General features: G+C 38.9%; 1 protein-coding gene across 1 annotated transcript in view; it reads right to left on the bottom strand.

The window, feature by feature from the left end:
* LOC121946268 (protein kinase C-binding protein NELL1-like) overlaps nucleotides 1-22,787 on the bottom strand; it is a 321,639-nt gene that overhangs the window by 89,626 nt on the left and 209,226 nt on the right. Inside the window, exon 13 of the mRNA XM_042490773.1 lies at nucleotides 13,861-13,986. Within this exon, the coding sequence (XP_042346707.1) occupies nucleotides 13,861-13,986 (126 nt within the window). The remainder of the gene's footprint in view (nucleotides 1-13,860; nucleotides 13,987-22,787) is intronic.

Below are 22,787 nucleotides of genomic sequence, written 5' to 3' on the forward strand. Positions count from 1 at the left end.
GATAAAATCCACCGGTTAGAGTATCCAAGAAGGGGATTTCTTTCCTACAATACAATAACCTAACCCAGTAATAAATGATCATGTCACAGTGAAGTTTTTACATTGACAGTAGTGAGCTCAGTGATCCTCATGGAGATAACAACAGCCTTGTCTGAGCACGCCGCCCATCTCTGTCAGGTTCTGTCTAATTAGTGATGATTACAGAGTGATGTGGTGTCAGGCCTGGACATGTTGAGGTGACCCCCCGAAGTGCCGGGCTAATGATGTGTAATGACTGATCATCAGGACCACGGACAGCGGCACACTCAAGCTTCAGCACAGGGTAATAGGAGGTTATTTCACCATTCACAAGGCGGGTTTCCATTAACCCTAAAATTGCGCATATTTAAATTGCGAATATCAAATACGTCTAATGGTAACATCAATTTTGAAAAAACTACCATTTATTGCAAAAGTTTTTACACTTGCATGAGGTTAATCAAATTAATCAAATCAATTACAGGCAAATCAAAAAAGCCATAATTTGCAAAACTGCAATGGAAAGACTTTTTTGGCTTTTATAGGTCACATGATGCTGTGGCTAAGTGCTTGTCAGCAGGAACTCGGTCTCTCGGGCATGATGCAGGCACTAAAAGTTGAGCGGATCATCCTGAAGTTTTAAATGCACAATTCCTCTGTGAAATCATGGACTATCACCTCCCAGAAATCCCTCATATGTGGCCACTCCCACATATGAGGGGCTTGCCTTCCCATTATGCTCGCATAACACGCCTATGTCACCTTTGATTGGCAATAATGATGGCTACTGCAGTGACTGCAATAGAAATGAACCTGCTAATGTTTTGAACATCCATCACCACGCTTCTTGGAATGTTAACACAAGTGGGGAAGTTGCATAACATCAATCAGTGGAAATGCAGTCATCTCACAACTGTGTTTTATCGCCATTGTGAAAATATGGCTTAAGTTTTGCGCAAATCTGTAATGGTCTGAAACCACTCAGTCATTCACTGCTCCCTATAGGTGTATAAGTTTAGTGAGCAGTAATTCCACTACAGTACAGACATCTTAACTTTTACTACACAGAGATTGTTTACATTGCCATCATTAATTTATTTGCACAAATGCCTTTTTTCTGTAATTCTACTTTTTTTTCTCCAGTTCCTCTACTTTCGCCATTGGCTTCTGTAGGTGTGCTATAAGGCCTTAGGTAAAATGCTAATTTTCCGCTCAAGCAGAAACATTTCCGATGCACAAGCAACGATTGGCCTTCATCTGCTCTACCTAGAGGTGATAATTGGTGTCCACACGCCTCTTCACATCGGCCTTGTATAAATCTGAATTTAACACCCAAAATGAATTGAAAGGAAGCAGTGGTAAGCAGTGGTATGTTTACTTCATTCTTGCTGTTACACTTCTACTCCATTACATCTCCTTCCACAACATTTACAGCAGCTGATTGCAGGTGAAGATTCTCCCACAAACAGCATGACAGCGGATAAAACACACAGTTAAAGATGAAAGCAGTGGTTTTCTAACTTTTAAACCAGTGAGTCTTAACAAAAGAGCAGTGTTTATGTATTAGTACATAGCAGGAGAGCCCCGTTTTCAACTTTCACATGCCTTTTCCTCAAAACTTTTTGGTTTCATTTAACTTAATCATTTTAACTTTATCTGTTTAAGGCCAAAATAAGTAAAATTATCAAATATATCAGAAATAACCAATATGGGGAAAGCTGTCAAAAAATGGATACATTTTTTGTTTGGCAGAATTTGTTCTTTATTTTTTCTTTTTCTTTCAACTCCTACAATTTATCAATTGCCTCTTGAATTGGAAATATAGTTAAGACTAGCTCCTGTTCAACCAGCTAAAACAGTAAAAAGCCACATCCATATTCATGCATCACTATGAAAACTGTAATGTCATTAATATATCAGTCACAAAAGCCACTTTACTGCTGATAATTCTTATCTACTTTTAATTTATGTAGTATTTTGCATGCAGGACTACAACTTGAAATGCGAGCAGTCAGCTGAGTGTCATCTGTCTCGAGCTTTTAAAAGCTCTCTCTCCACACTAACCATCTCTCTTCTCTTTGTTTGATGCCTATTTATACTTGTCTTTTGATTTCCTGTCCCTTTCTCAACTTACACAAATTTTGCTCAAACTGTATTAGTAATGTTAATTCACATTATGTTTGACGACGCAGAGAAACTGAACTGAAGTCACTGTTGTTCGTGTCACATAAACGATGTCTGTCGACATTACTTTTCCAATTTTTTATCTGTCTTCCATTCTTCTTTTCAGCGCTAACAACCTCCTAAAAACACGACAAAAGAGGTGGACTCTGTGTTTATTATGGGATCTATGAGTAAAACCAACACCTCATGATTCACTTTTACTTTGCATAGTAAATTTCTAAAACATGTCCTCATCTCTTTGGCTCTCACCGCCGTCTCATTCAATAACGCCAAGCAGAACACTTCAGTAATGTCAAATTTAATGACCAGTGACAAGCCAATAAAAAAGAACAGAGCACTGCAGGATTTTTCTGTCTATATATTCTTTCTTTTTTTTGTGCCAATGCAAAGTCGTCATGCTCACTTTCTGCCTCGGCCTTGCAGCTCACCTTGACGTGATGTGAACTCAGCAGAGAGATCTGTTCCGTGTCACGGGGGGGGAAATATTGATCGCCTGTCATAGCATTTAGCCTAGAGGACATGGATTTCCATAAAATTAGTAGGAGGAAAATTCTGCATTTCCTGCAGTAATCCACCTGGAGTTCAAGAGGCTGTTTTATTTTGACCTAGCAGTCAATTTATTCCACTTTACACAGCTGTTTCTCAATACTACTGCATGCAAGCCATGAGTATACTCAGAAATAATTCCATTATTAAGATTTTATTAAGACAAAACCGGACTTAACAAGCTCCTTGCATAGCGCAGTTAAGACTTATGGACCTTAATGTATTTTGGTGACTCTCGCAGACAGCTTCTTAATCTGTTTCTTTATGATGCAGATGTACTTCTATTTCCTTTCATTACCTACAGTAGTGTTTAAACAGTATAATTTATGTCATCATTGACCTAAGGCACCAAGTTAATGCATAAGATATGTTTCTATGCAAATGTTATGGAATGGAATGTTAATTAATATGCATTACCATTTATGGAGATTAACTATGCAAGAGTTTTTGACTTTGACATTGGTAGCCAGGAGTTTACATTCTGTTTTCTATTTCTTACAGTTACTTACGGTACTGATTCCCCCCCCACCCCTATTAAGCAGGTAGATTATGTTGCCTTGCCCTTACCAGAGCTTTACCTCAAGTAAGGGAATTTTGGGCCACCTGGGGACAGCGTGAACAAGTTGTATATATTTACACATTATCTCCATATAAAGTTGTTGAAGAAAACTATTTAGCAAACAACTGCCTATACACATCCAGCACATAAGGATTGACATTAGGATTAATTTAGGAATTTCCAGTCACCTGTTGAATGTGAAAATGTTTCCACTGAACTTTTAGCTCTGTTTTGGTCTCCACCAGCATCTGAGAAAAATATCTGGCTGTTTAGCATTTAAATGCTCCACTATGTTCTCCAGATTGTCACTAACTGTGTTTGTCTGCTGTTAGGTGCTGAACAGCATACAAAGTGGTTTTGTAGCTTACTCCCTGAAAACAGCTGTCTGCTGTCTGGAGCCAAAACAAACTAAAACATTTAATTTGGGCCACAAAACCAAACCAGTAAAGTGAAAGATGCTCTGATTTTGTGAGCTGAGTAGAACTGCAGAGTGATAATACTATGTGGGTTTTTGATGTTGTATGTAACAAATTTCACGTGATCCATCGTGATTTAAGGATTAATTCTAACCACTTCAACCATAAATGTTTTGTACAGTATAGGCCTCAATGAGTTGTTTTTGTAGGAGTCATAAGGATTGTTTTCCAACTTATGAAGGCATAGGGACTCGTACAGATGGTGGATGTCCCCCCTCGAGTGTCCAAGTGATATTGTTGTTGGTGTTGCTATGGCTAAAACAACTGGATCATTTGCCATTTTCCTCAAAGCCTGGCTACTGCTACAGCTTTCACAATTACTTCAATTCTCCCACTGTCCACAATTTTTGCTACTGGGGATGGTAACTGCAAAGAAGTGCACTCTTTGGTAACTGGGAATATCTACCAGAAAAAAACAAAAGCTCTTTCCTCCTTCTGTGTTGACTGCTCAGTGGCTGATACACTTCCTTTTTGTTGTAAATCAAGCCTTCATTTTTTTGGGAGACTGTACCTGGTGGCAGAAAGAATTGCAAAGTGAAAGTGTATGATCTTGTATGGAACAAATATAAACACCAATTGTGTCATTATTCTAAAGTCATTACATTGTGCAATCAACAACAATTTACTTTTATCATGATAAGTTAAATCAAAAATAGGTCTATTCTAAGTAAAACCATGCTCCACAGCATTATTTACAGCACCAAATTTCCAGCTTGGATTTTTTCCTGGTTTATTTTGTTGTTTGGCTCATTAATTAAGATTTTTTTAAATAATAAAAAGACTAAATTTATGTAACACTTTTATATCTAAGTGCTTTACAATATACCCACACATCAAAGCACACATATTAACAGGTAATGGGGCCTTATTTATGAGGATTAGCATAGTAAATAAGCATATTTTGCAATAAAATGGGGCAGGGAAGTAGGAGACGGGCCACCAGAAGAAATCTGCACAGCTGCCAAGTGGTATTACAGGCTCATGTTATTATTAACCTGAAGCAGTAAAGACCTGGCACTTTAAAACCCAAGTGCCTCTCACATATGCTGAAAATATTTTCAGTTACGTCATGACTTACAGCGGCTTCGTTAGTGGTGTTAGCTTGGTTTGCTTTATGGTGCCCTGACCACCAAGTTCATATTCTCTCTGTGTAGCAGCAGCAGCAGCACACAGCCTGCGAGGTAATGCAATTCATTGACGACCCAATGAAATATACAGCTCGAGGCAATAAAGATGCTTAGGCAGCAATTCACATTAATGAAAGCATGTTCCATTAATGTGCTCTGTCAGTAAACAACCATCCCATAGCCACAGTGCATTATTATTCTACATGCCTCCATGTGCACTCAGCTAGGGGGACAGGAAGACAATGCATCACAAGAGAAGAGACAAAGCTCACAGAGAAGCTGTGTAACATGAGGGTAGACATCACTCTGGATGTACAGTCGAGCAGGAAGAAACACTCCTTACATCAAAACTTTATGGGGGGAGCTAAATATAAACACCAGCCTCTCAGAGCCAATTACAAATGGATGAAAGTGAGGACTAAGGAAAATTTGTCTGACTCCTTACGAAACTGTGTTTGATGGGCTTATTAAATTGGCTGGTGCCGAGCCAGCCTGACAGCGTGACCTCCATTTTTGAAGAGTTAATGTACACAGGGAGGGTTGCCAAGGTTTCCAGACTCGTCACACCTGAGCTCCACATTCATTACATGTATAATTGGAATTGGATTTGATTAAATTTTCATTAAACATATAATGTGTCTTGGGGGGGATGCAGCCTTTGCCAATACTAGAATTTTTGAGAATATATGTACCAAATGATGCATGAAATTAATGGCAGCTTCTTTTGGTCAGCCATACAGCAGTGTAAGCATAAAGTCCTTAAATGGCAGGTTGATAAACAATTTAAAAAGGCAAGTATTGATCAGTAGGGTGCAGATAAGGACACCAGAGAAAAATACATTAGGGGATGAAAGACAAGTGGTGTGGCTGCTGTCTGAATGAGGGATTAGTCGACTTAAAGCAAACACTTAAAGCTGCTCAGTTCAATCAATACAGTTAGAATACCACCATGTGTTTATGTCAGCTAGAGGGACAATACAGAGCTGTGGGTAAATTGAGTAATGATAGTAATTAGAGCTTGATTTATGTGATTTTTAAATCAGTACAGGTAAAAAATAAAAATAAAAAAAGGAGTCAAGTTGCACTTCCAGTTTACATCCATGTATATGAAAACATAACTACACACTCAGCACAGAATCAAGGTGGCTCTTGAGGGGTCTTGAGTTATTGCCAAAAGCATGTTGTAGGAGGCCACCATCACCTTTACCTTTGACCTTCAACCACTAGATTCTAAAAATTTTATTCTTAAATCCAAGTGGACTTTTGTGACAAATTAGAGGAGATTGCCTCAAGGTCATCTTCATATATTGCATTCATGGAAATGAAAGGTATGCAAGATCATAGTGACCTTGACCTTTGAACACCATATTCTAATCAGCTCATTGTTGTGTTTAAGTAATTGTGTCTAATTTGACTTAATTCCCTCAAGGGGTTCTTGAGAAGAAAAATGAGTAGCATACTTAGCTACGTTGTTATTAAACAAAGTCAACATGACTTTAGGGCATGAACATGGTCTCCTGGGTGAAAGTCCCCTGCTTGTTTGACCCACCTACCACCCCTTCCTGTCTGTATTTTATGAACTTCTCCAATATTTATACAATATAATATGGACTTTGTCAGATTTTTTTTTGCTACGTTACCGCAGTTCCTCCTCTGCTATCATAATAATGACTATGACCACTAGAAGATGCTACCTTATAATAAACAAAATTTAGGTCATAATAAGTCACCTGGAAAGTTGACCTATATCACCAGTTTTCCAGTGAAAGCTGGCTGAGAAAACCAGCATCAGCCAACATAAACATGTTTGTTATAAACTACTATCAGCCAATCAAACTGGCCTGACAAGACAGTGTTAAAACTGTAACAGTTCTTACACTACAGTATTTTGAGTCCACTGAGAGTATAAAAGCTGCAGCTCGGCAGTCACTGAGCTCTTTAATCTATTAGACTTCCAATGTCTTCACCCAGTCACAAAGTGTGCAAAGCTGCAGCTTCTAAGAGATGAGGAATTCATTTTAAAATGGCTCTACTACACTTTATCTCCAGGCCTGAGCTGAACCTGCTGTCGGAGTTTATTTACAGGACGGAGCCGAGAGGAAGGAAAGACCTTAAACCTCTCTTCCAGGAGTTTAATCTGTAACTGCGAGCCTTATCAGCGCCCGCTTAATGTAGAAAACAATTCCTCTAAAACCCAGAGATCATAAGATAAGCACACAGCGGGAGTCGGACAACTATTTCCACAATTACCTATGGCAGACAACTATTATCCACCAACACATGAAGTCAGAGATCATAATGACCTTCCACAGGGGAAATCACTTATGTTCTGCTTGCACTGCACCATAAAGACTAAGGGCAAACACTGGCAGCATCTACACTTTAGCAAACTGGGAGCTAAATACAATTATCTACATTTTACTCTTGTAAATACATTTTTAAAAAATGCCCCTCTATGTGTATTTACTGAATAGTCAAGAAAAGCTCTTCCATTCTTCACATTTCAATATGTTGACAACAGGCCCTATCATGTTATTATGGTATATCATGGTATTTAGAAATACAGAGAGTGTGATTAGAAATACCTTCTAAAATACAGACCCTCATCTTTCTATTGACTTCATACTGGAGCGGCTGTATTGAGGACGTTTAGCATGTAATGCACATCGCATGCTCTGGAGGTTACGCACGGGCCACACAGCATGCGTGAGCAGTGTGTGTTCACATCTATTTCATTCAGTTTTTGATTTACATTGGCAGCGTTTGTTGTTGCGGCACAGCTGCAGAGCTGCCTACAGTTACAGTTACTGTATTTCCACAATTAAAAGCAAATACTAGACTCTTTAATGAAGCCCTGCAAGCTACTACATCGTCAACAACAAGGTCCTGCAAATATTTCACAGCAAAATGCCTTGTGTCAACAACAGAAGGGATTTTAATGATAGAAACATTGTCGGAGACCTTTTTTTTTAAACACATACAGGAAAAGTTGAGTAAAACACATTTGTATGTCCTCTTGTCCGTGGCAAAGTCCAATATTACTGTCTATTTTACTGAAAACTGCCCGCATCTTGCAGAAAAAATTGGAATGACTCATTTTCCCTAGATGTGCGGTGAGCGCTGCTCATGCCGTCAGTATGGCTGTTTTAACCTGGTAATATAAGCATTGAAAAAAAGCAAGAGGTTTCAGGACGCAAAAGTCTTAGTTTCAGTAAAAGAGAGAAACATATTTACCCCCAGTGAAATTCCATGAAGGTATAAAAATATAGATATCACCCAGCATTTCACATGTCCTCTGAATGGGAACAGCAAGTGTTATCTTGAACAACATACAAAGATAAAGTCACCCTAGACTAACAATGAACTGTGAACTGATTTGGGCTGCATAAACCTGGATGTGACGACAGCTCTGTGGCATTCTGAGAAGGGCAGATACAGAACCTCACACTTCCTGCCACATATTTACCCCCAGTGAAATTCCATGAAGGTATAAAAATATAGATATCAGTGTTATCTTGAACAACATACAAAGATAAAGTCACCCTAGACTAACAATGAACTGTGAACTGATTTGGGCTGCATAAACCTGGATGTGACGACAGCTCTGTGGCATTCTGAGAAGGGCAGATACAGAACCTCACACTTCCTGCCACCTCTTTCCTTCCCTCTGTCCATCCCGTTTCCCCAGAGCTGCTTGGCTGCTTCCACAGAGGTGAAATCAAGTGGAACCACAATTACCGCAGCCTCCTATTGTTTACAGGGAGCTGTCTTCACAAAGGACAGGCTCCTCCGCCAGGCAGCAGAGACAGAGAAAGATGAGGCTGCGAGTGTCCAGTGAAAAAGGTGATACATGATGTGTCGTGTAAAAGCTGCAAGAGGTGACATTTCATTCCTCTGAGGAAGGAGCTGCTCAGATTGTAATATTGAGGGTAAATTTGTAGACCGCATAGTGCCCACAGTGATGTGAGATACATTTGTGGGTGGACGAGGCCGAGAGCTGTCAGATGCCCACAGAGACACGCATACAGTACGCACAATAACTGGCCTGAAGCTAAAAGACAGGAACAAACACGTTGCACTAACACAAAGACTGGAGCTAGTGATTGTTAACAAACACATTCCTCCTGCTGTCCCCGTGTTTCATCTCTGCTCCACTTTATGATAATGATTCAGGTGTTTTGTTTTGGGTTTTTTTTTTTACTTCTGACTGAGAACATGTATGCAATGGCACTGTATGGTCAATCCCCACTGAGCAGCAAACATGAAACAGTTAGAGCCTTCATTGAGCATTCACATGAAAAAACATCTAAAAGACTTGAACAGTCCTCCTAGAATTATAAAGAGCTGTTGTGCACAAACAACACAGGTTTGTACAGACTAAAAACAAGCAAAAGAAAGGAAATCTAATATGGGATAACAATTTCAAAAATTGCTGTCTAACATACTAACCAACAGTGGTGCACACAATTTTGATGTACCTGTACATTACTTACATAATTAGGTAGCATTTCATGTTTGTTATTTAAAGGACAGCTTAAGCATGAATGGAGGAAGGAAAAGGGACGTCATGATGCAAAGGGCCCGAGGTTGAAGTCATACCCGAGGTCACTGTGGCGAGGACACAGCCCCTTCACTACAATTATCCGACAGATGTATTCACTGGTTACTTGACATTGGTCAACTTATTATGTGCTGTTAGTATGCTGACCACATGTTAATGAATATATGCTAATTATCCAATGATATAACAGTTTGAAGGGAGCCATTCTGGACCAACATGCCAACATGCCAATCTCACTCCTCATGTCTAAACCTAACCAACCAAACCAAGAAAGGCAACAAGTGCTAGCCAATCAGAATCACAGCAAAATAAAAATACATTCAGGTAAATACAACTGATGCTTACTGAGATATTCTTTTATTCATCTGAGTGAAAACTGACCTGAAGTACAAGTTATCCACATCAGACACAAAGGAAAGCTGCCAGTATAACTGAACCTTTAAAATATGGAGTCTCCCACCTACAAAGCAGCCTCACAATCAAACACTGTAAAAAATATCCTTAACACATTCTGTCCACATCCATCACAAGGGTATGAATAATCAAAAACAGTCCATATGTGTGCATTTATACAGACCAATCCTGAAAGAGGTTGGGTGTTAAAGGGGTATAGTAAGATCAGACAACTACAGTATATGCCTTTAGGCTCTGTTCAGGGTACCATTACTTACCCTTTTTCTATATGAAGCATATCTCTGTCAGCAAAATCAATATCTGGCCACACTTCAAAATCCACAGAGCTCTAAATGTATGGTACAGCATACGGATCATTTTTTTCAAGATATTCATGTGTGCTCGCAGCTCTATCAATTCATTGCAGCCAGAGCAGGTTGTTTGGCCACACACTGGTTTAAGGAGATGATGCTGCAGAATATATTGACATTAATACCTTCTGTCATGATTAATCAAATTAACACTTAGGGCCCGCTTTAATATAATATACACTCATATTGTTCTGCACACAAAATGCGCCTTTCCACATCAAGCTTTAAAAAAATGATTCATTATGTTATTTTCTACTTTAACTGAGTTAATTTTTTAACCAACAGCAATCCTAATCATAAATATCCAAGATTCTGTCAAGATGCCAACATGTTTTTAGATGAAAAAATACAAGAAATTAACTATTTTTAATTTACTACATGCAAATTTTCTTTTTTTTTCTTATTATCATCATCACAGCCTCAAAAATGTCAACGATTTGCAGCAACTTACTCAAATTGTAGCTGTATTTACTTAATTTTGTGATTTTGTTGGAACTTTAAAATGACAAGTGGAATTACCTGAATCTTTTCTAAATGTTAAAAACTTCAGCAAACTAGGTTAGTCTGACTTAGTCCTTTGAAACCTGGATCGACACCGCTTTTCTTGACCTGCGTTTCAACGTATTTAAACCCTTGAGCACTGAGAAAATTGGTTTGGCACACTTTTTGCACTTAACAATATAAATGTAACAATTTGTTAATTCCGAGATCAAACAAGAATACACAATCTTGCCAAATCCTATGCCATTTGCATGAACACCACAGAAATGATCAAAAAATGAAGAATGAAAAGTGTGTAAAATGTGCCAAACAATCCCTAAGGGTTTATTTCAGCCTAATCAGAGCAGCTACTGGGTTTCCTGAGTTAAAGTTTTCCTCGTTGATAGCTCAACAGAACAAGAAACCAGTGAAACCAGAGACTGGTCCCTGCTGTGTCTGTGTGTGTCCTGCTTAATGCAGCGACAACAATATCATTACCAGAAACCTTTCCAGATCCAGACACAATGAAGAATAACAATACAGATTTCAGCACAACGCACCAATTATAGAAGCTAATGTGCAATCGTGTTAACGTCGTGAAAGATGAGCAGTCGCCTCCCCGCGCCGGGAGCGCTAACTCTGTATAACATTCATGCAGAGGATCTGAAACCCTCGAGAAGGAGCTGAAGGAGAAGCAGGGAGAGAGGAAAGAGGAGACCGAGAGAGGATTTATCTCTCCCAGCAGATGTAGAGCAGGCTCCCAGGGCTCCCAGTCAGCAGCCAGGACAGTTTACAAGCTGCAAAATAGATTGATTGTCTATGGATCCCTGTCCCTGCGTGGCTGCCAGCTCCGAGCTAATTAAAGAATACTTCTCCGGAGAAACACTGAGCAGCAACCAAGCGCATCCTATTCACTCTCGGAAAAATACACATTGCTCTAAACCCGTTCCCAGGAAAAACATTTTTAAACCAGAACAGGTGTCACTGTGCTGTATGTTGAGAAATGGCTTGAGCCACAGAGATAAACTCAGACAGAACATTTGAATTGTGTTAAAAAAAAAAAAAAAAAATAGGTGAATACGTTGGTGAAATTGTTTTCATACTTTGCCCTGACTCTGGTGAGGTAGAGCTGAACTGCAGACAAGCCATTAAAAACTGAATAACTGCAATTACCTGTTCCTGTTCGATCAGGTACTGATTTTCTTATTTAAAATAATCTCAGAAACTAATTGCCTTGAAAAAGGAAAGCAAATATGACTTTTTATCCGAATATATATGTATCTAATTGTTAAGTCTACTCAAATTGTAGCTGTATTTACTTAATTTTGTGATTTTGTTGGAACTTTAAAATGACAAGTGGAATTACCTGAATCTTTTCTAAATGTTAAAAACTTCAGCAAACTAGGTTAGTCTGACTTAGTCCTTTGAAACCTGGATCGACACCGCTTTTCTTGACCTGCGTTTCAACGTATTTAAACCCTTGAGCACTGAGAAAATTGGTTTGATTTTGTTTAAAAAGAAAGGCAAAAGGCAATGGAAGGACATGTCCCACAAATTGTAAGAAATTTGTAAATTAAGTAAATTTTATACCTTAGGCCTTCAGATGATATTATATTAAAATTAAACTCTCAACCAAGGAACCATAAGTTGACAAATAAAATCTCACCTATACATAGCCTGTATGTACATTATTTCCATCAAAGTTTACTACATCGTATACATAACAAAAGTTAAAATAGTAAATGTCTTAGTTGATATTATAATTATTATTCTTTTACATTTTTTCAATCACAAAAGACTATGGGACATTTTCACAGCAAAGTCTCTTCTCTTAAAGTTTGCAGAAAGCCTATTTGAGGCACCTTGCAAACTGAATGAATTGTGGATTTTGTGAGCCCTCGGCACTTAAGGACTTCCTGGGAACACGGCCATTAAGTCTAAGTGTGGTGAAGTCAGGACGTTTGGAATCATCAGCCAATGTTAACATGCTGATCTGCTTCACATTTGGTTTACCATGTTAGCATCCAAACATTTGCTAATTTGCACAAAACAAAAAGCTCAGCTGAGACTGCTGGAAATGTCATTAGTCTTGTGTGTGTTTGGTCATACATTAAAGCACTGGGTGGATTGAAATTAGCAATATGATATTTTTTGGTAAAAATTTAAGGGACTACCAAATGAGTCCTCTGGGGAACATGAATGTCTGCAGCAAACTTCATTGAAATGCATCCAGTAGTTGTTGTTGCTGATGGTGATGGTGAGGATCCCTCCTCAGTCACCTTCCTAAGGTTTCTACCATTTTTCCCCCTGTTGCAGGTTTTTTTGGGGGAGTTTTTCCATAGACAATGTGAGTGTCTCAGGGCAGAGGGATGTCGTACTCTGTAAAGCCCTCTGAGGCAAACTGTGTTTTGTGATAATGGGCTTTATAAATAAGATTGACTTGAATAAAGTCAGGGAATTATGGAATTTATTTAGGTCTGTGCTCTTGTGATCATGAATATTTATACCAAATTCTGATGCCAACCCAATATATGTGTAGATATTTGTGTCTTGACCATCCCTAGAGTCCCAGTAGTGTGGCCACAATGTAAACACATTCTCCACAGAACAAGAGAAAACTTTCAGCTTACAAGTCACTGCCCAAAAGGCTACAGAGCCATCACACATATTAAACTAAACTCATATTCACATATTAAACTGAAAGCTCACAAATGAGCGACCTGCTCTCCCTTTTTCTCCCAGTCACAACTGTGCACTCAGAGTTGCCAAAACAGCTAAAGCAGCAGTGATCCAGAATGCAACTGGCCTCTTTAAGGCAAAAGCAGTTTAAAACTATCCCACAGAGCTGCAGTAAGTAACCCATTACAAAACAACCAATGTTGTTCACACAGTTTTTCTGAACAATAGCACTTCAAACCCATTAAGAGATTGTCCAATGTGTAATGTTATGATCTTATTGTTAAAAAAAATAAATACATGCAAATGCTCTTTCCTTGCTTTGCTCCTTATCAAAAAATTGAAAGTAAAGGGGGAAAAAAAGACTGGTTGTTATTTGTTTCACTGACTGGTGTGAGTGCTTGTGTTCATGCCATAATGTAATAAGATCTGATGTGTGGGTAATGTGTTTTGCATGCAGCAGACGTACCGGTGCAGGAGTATTCGTCCACTCTGATGAAGCCTGGCAGACAGTCACAGCGATGGCTGCCGGGCAGGTTGACACACACCGTGTTGGACTGGCAGTAATGCATCTGGGTGGCACACTCATCAATATCTGAGGACAAACAGAGCGGATACAGTGGATTAATAACTCCCTGACAGTTCTCCAAAGACACACTCAGGACGCACAGAGCGATTCCTCGGGGCGGCAGATGAAGCAGGTGGATGGAGCTCATTGAACTGCGCCAACACAGATGCTTTAATCTCTCATTACAAAAGACTGGTCTCTGGGTGTCATCTTGTTGCTTACAGTTATTAATTAGAGTCCTGCCCTGGGCAAGACTCTAATTCTCTTTGTGGTTTGGCACCTTTCCCGTCCACAGATCCCCAAAATTACCTTCACTTATCAATCAGACAGAGAAACTTTTTCAAAGGATAGTTCCTTTTTCACCCACATAAATACAGACACCAATCAACCACAACATTAAAACCACTGACAAGTTACTATTGATCTTGTCATAATGCAGTGTTCTGCTCGGATAGCTGGCATTTATGCAGATGCCACCTGAATATTTATAGTTGATCAAAGTTTTAAGACTAAGCAGTGATACCAGAATGATAAAAATGTACAAATTATAAAACAAAATGTCAATATTTACAAGTTGCGATGCATGACAAATGAATCAATGAAATCTTTTCAGTCTTTGCCTGGAAAATCACTTAGCAAGCAGCAGTATTTAAAAAATTCGAAATGACACAATGTTAGTCCCATGGATGCTCAAGTAGATTGAGTTCTGAGTAATTTGGAGCCTGGGTCAACACCTTGAGCTCTTTGTCATGTTTCTTAGGCCATTGCTGAACAGTTTTTGGGGTATGCAATGCTGCATTGTTCTACTCAGGGGTTAGGGTTGCCATGAGAGGGGTTACTTGATCTGCAATGGTGTTTGGGTGGGTGGTGAATGTCAAGTTACATTCACATGAATGCCAGGGCCCATGGTTTCCAGAAGTTTGCAATATAATGAGATCATTCAGCTGTCAGTAGCTTTAACGTTGTGCCTGATCGGTGAAGTTATTGTGTAATTTTCTTAGAGCAATAGGGTAATAGGCAAGAGACGACAAGATTGACAGGAAAATGAGGAATAAAGGTGTAAAAGAGAAAAGAAGTAAAATATTAAGAGGAAAAGAGACTTTGGAGAAAAAAGTAGGAAAAGGGGAAAAAGAGTAATAAGGCAATGACTGAAAAGAGGGGAGGAGAGAAGCTGAAAGAGAAGGAAAGAAAAAGAGAAAGCTGATGACATATAAACTGAAGAGGACAAAGGACAGCGCGAAGAGCAGCATCTTTCCTGACATTCATAATGTTCACCTAATATGATACATTAAAGCCTCACTCTTCCTAATGTAGCTTGAAAGACATTGTACGAGTACTGAAACGCCGCGCTCAGGGAGGCATTAGCTGAGCTGGATGACTGCTGATGAAATGGGATCGGAAACACACAAGGGAGGTGTTATGCAGAAGGGTCTAAATTTGTGTGTGCATGCGCGTGTATGTGTACAGTACAGAGTATTTATGTGGATGTGAGCTGCAGAGAACCCGTTTCCTCAGGCTAACAGGCCTTTCCAGCACTTAAGGGACTCTGTACGGTACACTTAAGGGAAGGGGGGAGTGAGGAGAGTATTTCCATATCCTCCTCTTGGACAAATACATTCCAGCTTTGAGGTTTTCAGCTCACACTTCCCCCTTTACAACAGAATGAATTTGTATGAAGTATGTAATTGACTTACATGCAACACCCAGAGGTATTTTCTCGGCAAATTTCATCCTTGGAGAGTGTACAGTAGGAGTGTTGAATTCCACAATCAAAGAGAGACCGATCGTGTACTCAGGCGTACAAAGCCTAGCTGGCGTAAAAAAGCATTGATCTGCTACATCAAAACCATGGAACTTAGTCGAGCGCTTTGAGGCTGCAACAGTACCTGAATCCAATTTTCACAGTGTCCTCAAGCACTACTCCGCCCTGAATGCCGCTCATTTGATTACACTTGATTGGCGTAACGCGCCAAAGCGAGGTCCAAGCCTGACGACGGCCGGCCTGTGGTGTCGCAGACATGCTGCCTCAAAAATGCAAAGTTCTGCTTTTGTCGGCTTTCGTTTAAAGCAAGAAAAGCATCTACTGTCAAGCATGACACATGTTGAAGCGTTCTGATCCCTGTCGTTCCAAGGTCCTGCGTCCACTGTGTTTGTCACTGTGTGCCATTGTGTGTCTGAATGCCTGTATGCCTGTATGTGTGCGTGTGTGTGTGTTTATGTGTGTGTGTGCGTGTGCGTGTGCGTGCGTGTATGTGTTTGTCCGCCCTCTGCAGCCTCCTCTAGGAGTGTCGTAGCAGGTGAGGTCTGCTGACAGAACTGGATCTGTCATTTCACACAGGGGGAATTCATTTTTCTGAATTTGCCGGTGTGTCTCACCCCCATCTCTCCCTCCCTTCATCCCTCCTCCTCCCCCACCCCTCCACCCCAGACCTCCTCCTCCCATGCCCCCCCTCTGAGCTCAGTTTCCTCATATCTCTGCGGCTTTATTCATGCTGTGATGTAGGTCAGGGCTGGGGAGGGGAACAGCTAAAAATAAGGCAGGATAGGACTCTCGGTGTGCATGTGTGAGTGTGTTTGTTTCAGCTCATCCTTTTGCATGTATCTGTGTGTTTGGGAGAGAGAGAGAGATTGTGTCTGGATGTTGACTATTTGAATGCTGAGAGGCAGAAAGAAACACTCCTCATATTACCATGTTTATGTGTGTGTGAGAGAGTGAGAGAGGGAAAGAGAAAGTGGCTGCTCTGTCCACAGAGAGAGGTGGAGACAGCAACGTTTCCTGCTACAATGTAGCACATATGAAGATATTAGAACAAAGTTCTTTACAAAAATTACATGTAAACTCCAAGATTTTGATACAATCACTGACCACATTGATATGCAACATCTACTTGGAGAAAATAGTATAAGCCCATAGAAACAGATAGATAGATAGATAGATAGATAGATAGATACTTAGATAGATAGATAGATTTTTTTTACCAGTTTAATTACCTATTTTACTTTATTTTACTAATATTGTTATTCATGAGATCTTTTGTTAAATTTCATTTACTGTATTTAAGTGTAATTGTACTTTTGCAATGCATGTCAAATGCCCTGCATATATAGCCTATTAAACTGAGAGAGAGCGAGAGAGAGAGAGAGAGAGAGAGAGAGAGAGAGAGAGAGAGAGCGGGAGTGAGAGAGCGAGACTACACTAAATGTTTCTTTGTAACGAAAACAGTATGTATATAATATGTCTAAAATATATTTCTGCAGTGTATTTAATAATCTGTTATTCTGCTTTGCAACAATGTGACAAACATGTATGCCAATAAAGCTGATTTGAATTAGAGAGAGAGAGAGTGCACATGGACACTACTATCCGCATCACCCTTTACTGTACAGAGGTTAATGGAAACAGCTTTCTATCCAACAACAATATTGTGTCCTGCCAATTGAAACTCCTTTATTTGGGTTACTTTAATCAACAGAGATGCGTGTGCGTGTGCGTGTGCGTGTGCGTGTGCGTGTGCGGCCCTCTGCCACAGCAGCTGATCAGTCTCTCTGAGTAGCTCATGTCTGTTTGAAGCCCACAGTAAGAAGCTGCTGCCTCCCAATGAGACAGAGATGGAAACAAATCCAGACATAAATACCTCTGCAAAACTTAAAAAAGTGTTCACCAGATTATTTTCTCTTTTCTAAAACTTTGGCGCTTCGTTTATACAAGGAGATGATGCATTTGTGTGTGTGTGTGTTTGTGTGTGCATTGCCACACACATTTCCTTAAAAAATTTCCGCTCAGCAACTCAAAAGTGTCAATCTATTTTTTTTTTTTTCAGCTTTCACTTTGTCTCTCACTCAGTGGGGTGTTTTTCTAAAATTCATGAGGAGAGTTCTGTGAATTTGGTTGAAAGATTTTATGGTGTTTGGCACCAGAACAATTGTTTTGATTTTGGTGGTGACTCAAATCTCAGATGTTCATCATTAAACATGGATCACTTGTTAGCAAAGAAGGAAATGAGAAACTTTTCTACAGAAACTCTTGATTCCAAATATTAAAAGTTGAAGAAGTATTTCACTGCTGTTAAGATGGTCTTTTCATACAACCCCAATTCCCAAAAAGTTGGGACGCTGTGTAAAACTTAAATAAAAACAGAATGCAATGATTTCTAAATCCTTTTTGACATACACTGAGCAAAATTTGAACGCAACACTTGTTTTGCTCCAATTTTCACGGGATTATGTTGAAGATCGAAGACTGCTTTGGTGAATTTGATGTATGCACTGATTACAAATATTTGCATATTCATTCATTGTGGATTGTTCAATGAGGGAGAACGAGTTAATGTAATTTAAATTTATTTAATTAAATTAAATTAATTTAAAAATATGTAATAAGATAATTGAACTTTTTTTGCAAAAAAAAAATAATCTCAGACACTGTATTTTTTCAAGTAGAATACATGGCTTCAACATGTCTGGAAGGTCTCATAAAGACATCAAAGATAACACCATATTGTTATCTATAGTATATCAACCTATCTCAATCCTAAATAAATGGTATTCACTAATGTAGATGCTTCAGTACTAAAGCAGAGCTCCTGAATACTCCTCCCACTGACCAGCGTAGCCACAACACAGCACCATTTAATAATTCATGTGCATCACTTAAGAGGGAAGTGACTCCTGCTAAAGCATTTATTTTTTGAAAAGGTCTGAGCTGCTTGCATTCAAATGTCATTGCTCCTCCTGATATGAATCTCATCACTCTCTCAGCAGATGTCTCCTTCACACACACAAACACAGAAATCAGCATTCCCCTCTTCTTTGACCTCTCTCTCACTCTCTATTTTCATGTACACAGAAGTTAATGTCACGCGGCAATTACACACCAAGATAATTGAGGCTTGCACAGAGCACTGCTTTCAGCATACGGGCAGGCACGCACACACACACACACACACACACACACACACACACACACATTCAAACAAACACAAACAGAGTTAAAGAGAGATGGGATATTTCAATTATTTTCTCTAATGCATTTGGTGTGAACAGCTAATCAGCTTTTTTTATTTGACTGCAATGAACGGCAATAAACAACCAAAACAGTGTGAGTAAAAAAAGTGTTTTCCAATAATAGCCATTTTTACACAAATTATTATGTCTATGTGCACGTCAATGATATTAAAATGAATGAAATTACAACAATAAACAGCAAAGCAACAGTTTGAGTTAACTTAACGATGGAGAGGGTTTGACTGAAAACAATATTATCTAGCTATGTTGGGCAGTTAGCGGGTTTTGTGATTACATTTTCAGTAACAAATAGCCAAATTCAGTAACTTTATTACAGCTACAAATTCCAGTAATGCATCTTCACTCCAACAGCTCGCGGATGTCTTACTGAAAGTAAGATCAGAGGTTTGTCATAAATTTTGTAGATGTGAGTTCAATGCAGAGACTGATTTGGGATGTGTTAGTTCAGCATGGGCTGCTAGAAAACACCCTGAATAACTCCTACGTTGTCCTTTTATTTTATGTCTTCACACTTCCAAGAAACATTTGCGTTTCGTTAAAAGTTCGACTTTTGTGTGTGGTCACCAGGGCTGAGAGTTAGCTGTTGGCCAGTTTGCTGTGTGTTTAAAGACATGTTCAAGAGAAAGCACAGACTTTTTGAAGTGGCGTTGTATAAGGAATTTATCCAGACTCAGTGTATTACCTGCAATAGATGGGAGTTAGATCACCCTAAATTTGAAAAGTAGCCATGAAAGCTGAGCAGTGTACTACTGTGGACGGTGGCAGAAGCAAAATGTATTTTAGCCACCTTTAAAAAATTAAATATCAGTATAAATGTACGCTGCATTTCTATTATTTTAACCACTTTACCTTAATGTCAGACAGCCCTTTCCAATGTGGAAGTGAAGATGTCATATCAATCTTTGTATAATTATGTAAGATATTGTAAAATGTGCAAAATATTGTATAATTGTGTAACAGAATTTTGTATGTTGTATAAATATGCAATTATGATAATTATATATAGTTTTTTCCTAGCTTTTTCCATTCATACCTAGACATTTTTCCCTAGCTTTAAAAAAAATTCTAAATCTAGTAATTCCTTGCAGTTTGCCAGACATTGCTTTTTAAGTTGCTGATTGCCTTTTTCTCATGGTTTTGAAAGAAATTCCACCAATGTGCTTAGGGGTCAAAGGCTTTAATACTTGTGAAAGGTAAGAGGAACACTCACAGCCAACAGCAAAATACCAACAAATAAATTAAACTGCATTTCATCAACAAAGGGCTTACAATGAAGGATAGAGGTGCACTAATTTAACGCCCACACATAGGGTTGCAGCATTATATCAGTTTTATGGTATATCGAGATATGAAAGTTGACAATTATCATACCGTGTACATTTGCTTAACTACAGTATTGAAAAAATAAATGTAACTGGGCTGAATATATCACCTTTACTTTAGTTATTTTAAAATGGGGGACTTTCTTCACATGCTTCCACTGAAAAAATGGTTTCAAGATTCAATTAAAGTGATCAAATTTTTGTTAAACCAAAATTAAAATAAAAAACTTCCATTTTCATTCCTTTAAGGGTCATTCTGACTGATAATAATGATAATTCTGTAATACTGTGATACCGTGAAACAACATGTTTTGGAAGACGGTTGTTGTACTGTGAAAAACCCATGCTGTTGCAACCCTGGGCATGAGAACGGCAGAGATAGACCTGCACCTAAACAGGATTTACACAGCAGGAGCACTAAAATCCAACACCTCAATAACTGAAATAAATTCACCTGTATCTCATCCACACAGGTTTTACAAAGAAGGACCCCGGCACCCATAATTAATGCCAACACAGCATACAACTTGAACTACAAACTTTTTCTCACTGTCATTTTTTCTTTTATGTATTATAGTATTACTAATGTAATAATATAGTGCTATTTTGTGAGTAGAAATGAGAATTATAGATTACTGCACTGTTTTTTAATACAATTAAATTTCACAAGAGTTAAATATTGATTAAAAATTTACATAATCTATAGTGTTAATATGGCAGCAACTCTATTTAGTGTTTAAAAAAACACTGACAGTGCTGACTTTTGACGCTGCACACTAGTGTTGTAAAATCTAGTGCAATTCTGTCATAGTGTGAATTACTGGACAATGTCAACAGTGCAGTTCTGACTATGTAGTGTGGAACAACATAACATTGAATTTAACTCTCATGGTGTTGAATAAACACTGCTGATTTTGCCGAAGGAACATTCAAAGCCAACACAAAGTAGCTACAAAAAAAATCACCGGCATCATAATAAGGGCTTACAAAAAAATGAGGCAGGTGCATTTAATCAACACTAAGGCTACAGTCACCTGCATGTCAACAGGATTTCCTGTACAAAAAAGTAACAGTCACCAGCACAGTAACTAAAGGATAATGTATGCATGATAAATAACAGACCAGGATTTGCAGAGCAGATACACCAAATTAGTCAAAACAGAAAAGCCACCAGAGTACAGTGTTGGCACTGGCGGTACTGCTGCTAACTGATGAGCGTTACCTCCTTTAACTGTAACTTTATTAGCTATCCAGTTAACTTAACTGCCACTATATTATCTAGCCAGGTAACTGTCGCTATATTATCTAGCCAGTTAACTTAAGTGTCACTTTATTATCTAGCCGGGCATTAGCTATCACCTGTTCAGAAGTGTTCATGTCTGTGGTCCTCAGCAGCGGCACAGACCTCCTCTTCTTGCAGCAGCCACTAACGTGTCTCCGCCTGTTGCATCAACAGTAGAAATACTTCGCAATGTCAGCCTCGACCACGTTTCTCTCTCTCTCAGTTACTGCTCTACGTTTTCGTTTTTTAACTCATTTATCCATCTAAAATGTGTTTTACTCCATTACTTTCGCTCTGTCTTTCTTGTTTATTTGTTTGTTTGTTTGTTTGGCGCTGCTCCTCTCGTGCTTGACTTTTGCCTGTCATGATGGGCCGATCCACTTGAAGGGACGGGGGGAGGTGACGGCAGCCGGTACCACTCACTGCACGTGCTTTACAGCAAAACTCTTTGCTTACAGTATTGGTCATGGATGTGTTATGGTATTGATAGGCTATTGACAATTTTGGACCATCTAAATTGTAATCAGATGGGGTGTCCCAGCATCAAGTGCGCCACAGCCAGCAGGTCTCCCCAACCTCACCACCCCCACATTAGCCTACAGGTAGTGGTGGCCTTGCACCCACAAAATTATGTATTTATTTGGCCCACACAGTCTTTTTTACTTCTCGTTTTTTTTTTTTTTCTGCAGTCGATAGCCTTTGTTTCTGTGTTTCTTTATCTCTTTTTGGACCCTACAAAGTTATGTATTTATTTGTCCCGCAGTCTTTACTTTTCTGTCTTTTTTTGCAGCCCACAAAGTCAGCCCATCTGGCATTTGCAGCATGAATGTATGGCTAAAGATTTTTGGAAAACTACTACTGAAAATAAAGTAGGCCTACAACTAAAAGTACAAAGTCATAAAAAATGACTTAGGGAAAATAACTATTTGAGAAACCCACTCCAGTAAGGGTAAAAACTGTAAAAAAATAAAATAAAAATGCAACTGGTTAATAAATTACTCAAAGTACAATTTACGTTCCATGTTGGACAGTGCAAAATAATGAATGACCTGCATTTTGTGATAAAACATGAGTAGAAGTACAGTTTGAAAAAGTACCATTAAAGGAAGGCCTACTTGTCCTAAACAGCAAAAAACCGTTTTGCTTATGTAAGTTACATGTAAGATGTTATTACCTTCCAACCCTGGGCCTTATTCCAG

This window comes from Plectropomus leopardus, chromosome 1 (assembly GCF_008729295.1).
Source record: "Plectropomus leopardus isolate mb chromosome 1, YSFRI_Pleo_2.0, whole genome shotgun sequence".
Taxonomy (NCBI): domain Eukaryota; kingdom Metazoa; phylum Chordata; class Actinopteri; order Perciformes; family Serranidae; genus Plectropomus; species Plectropomus leopardus.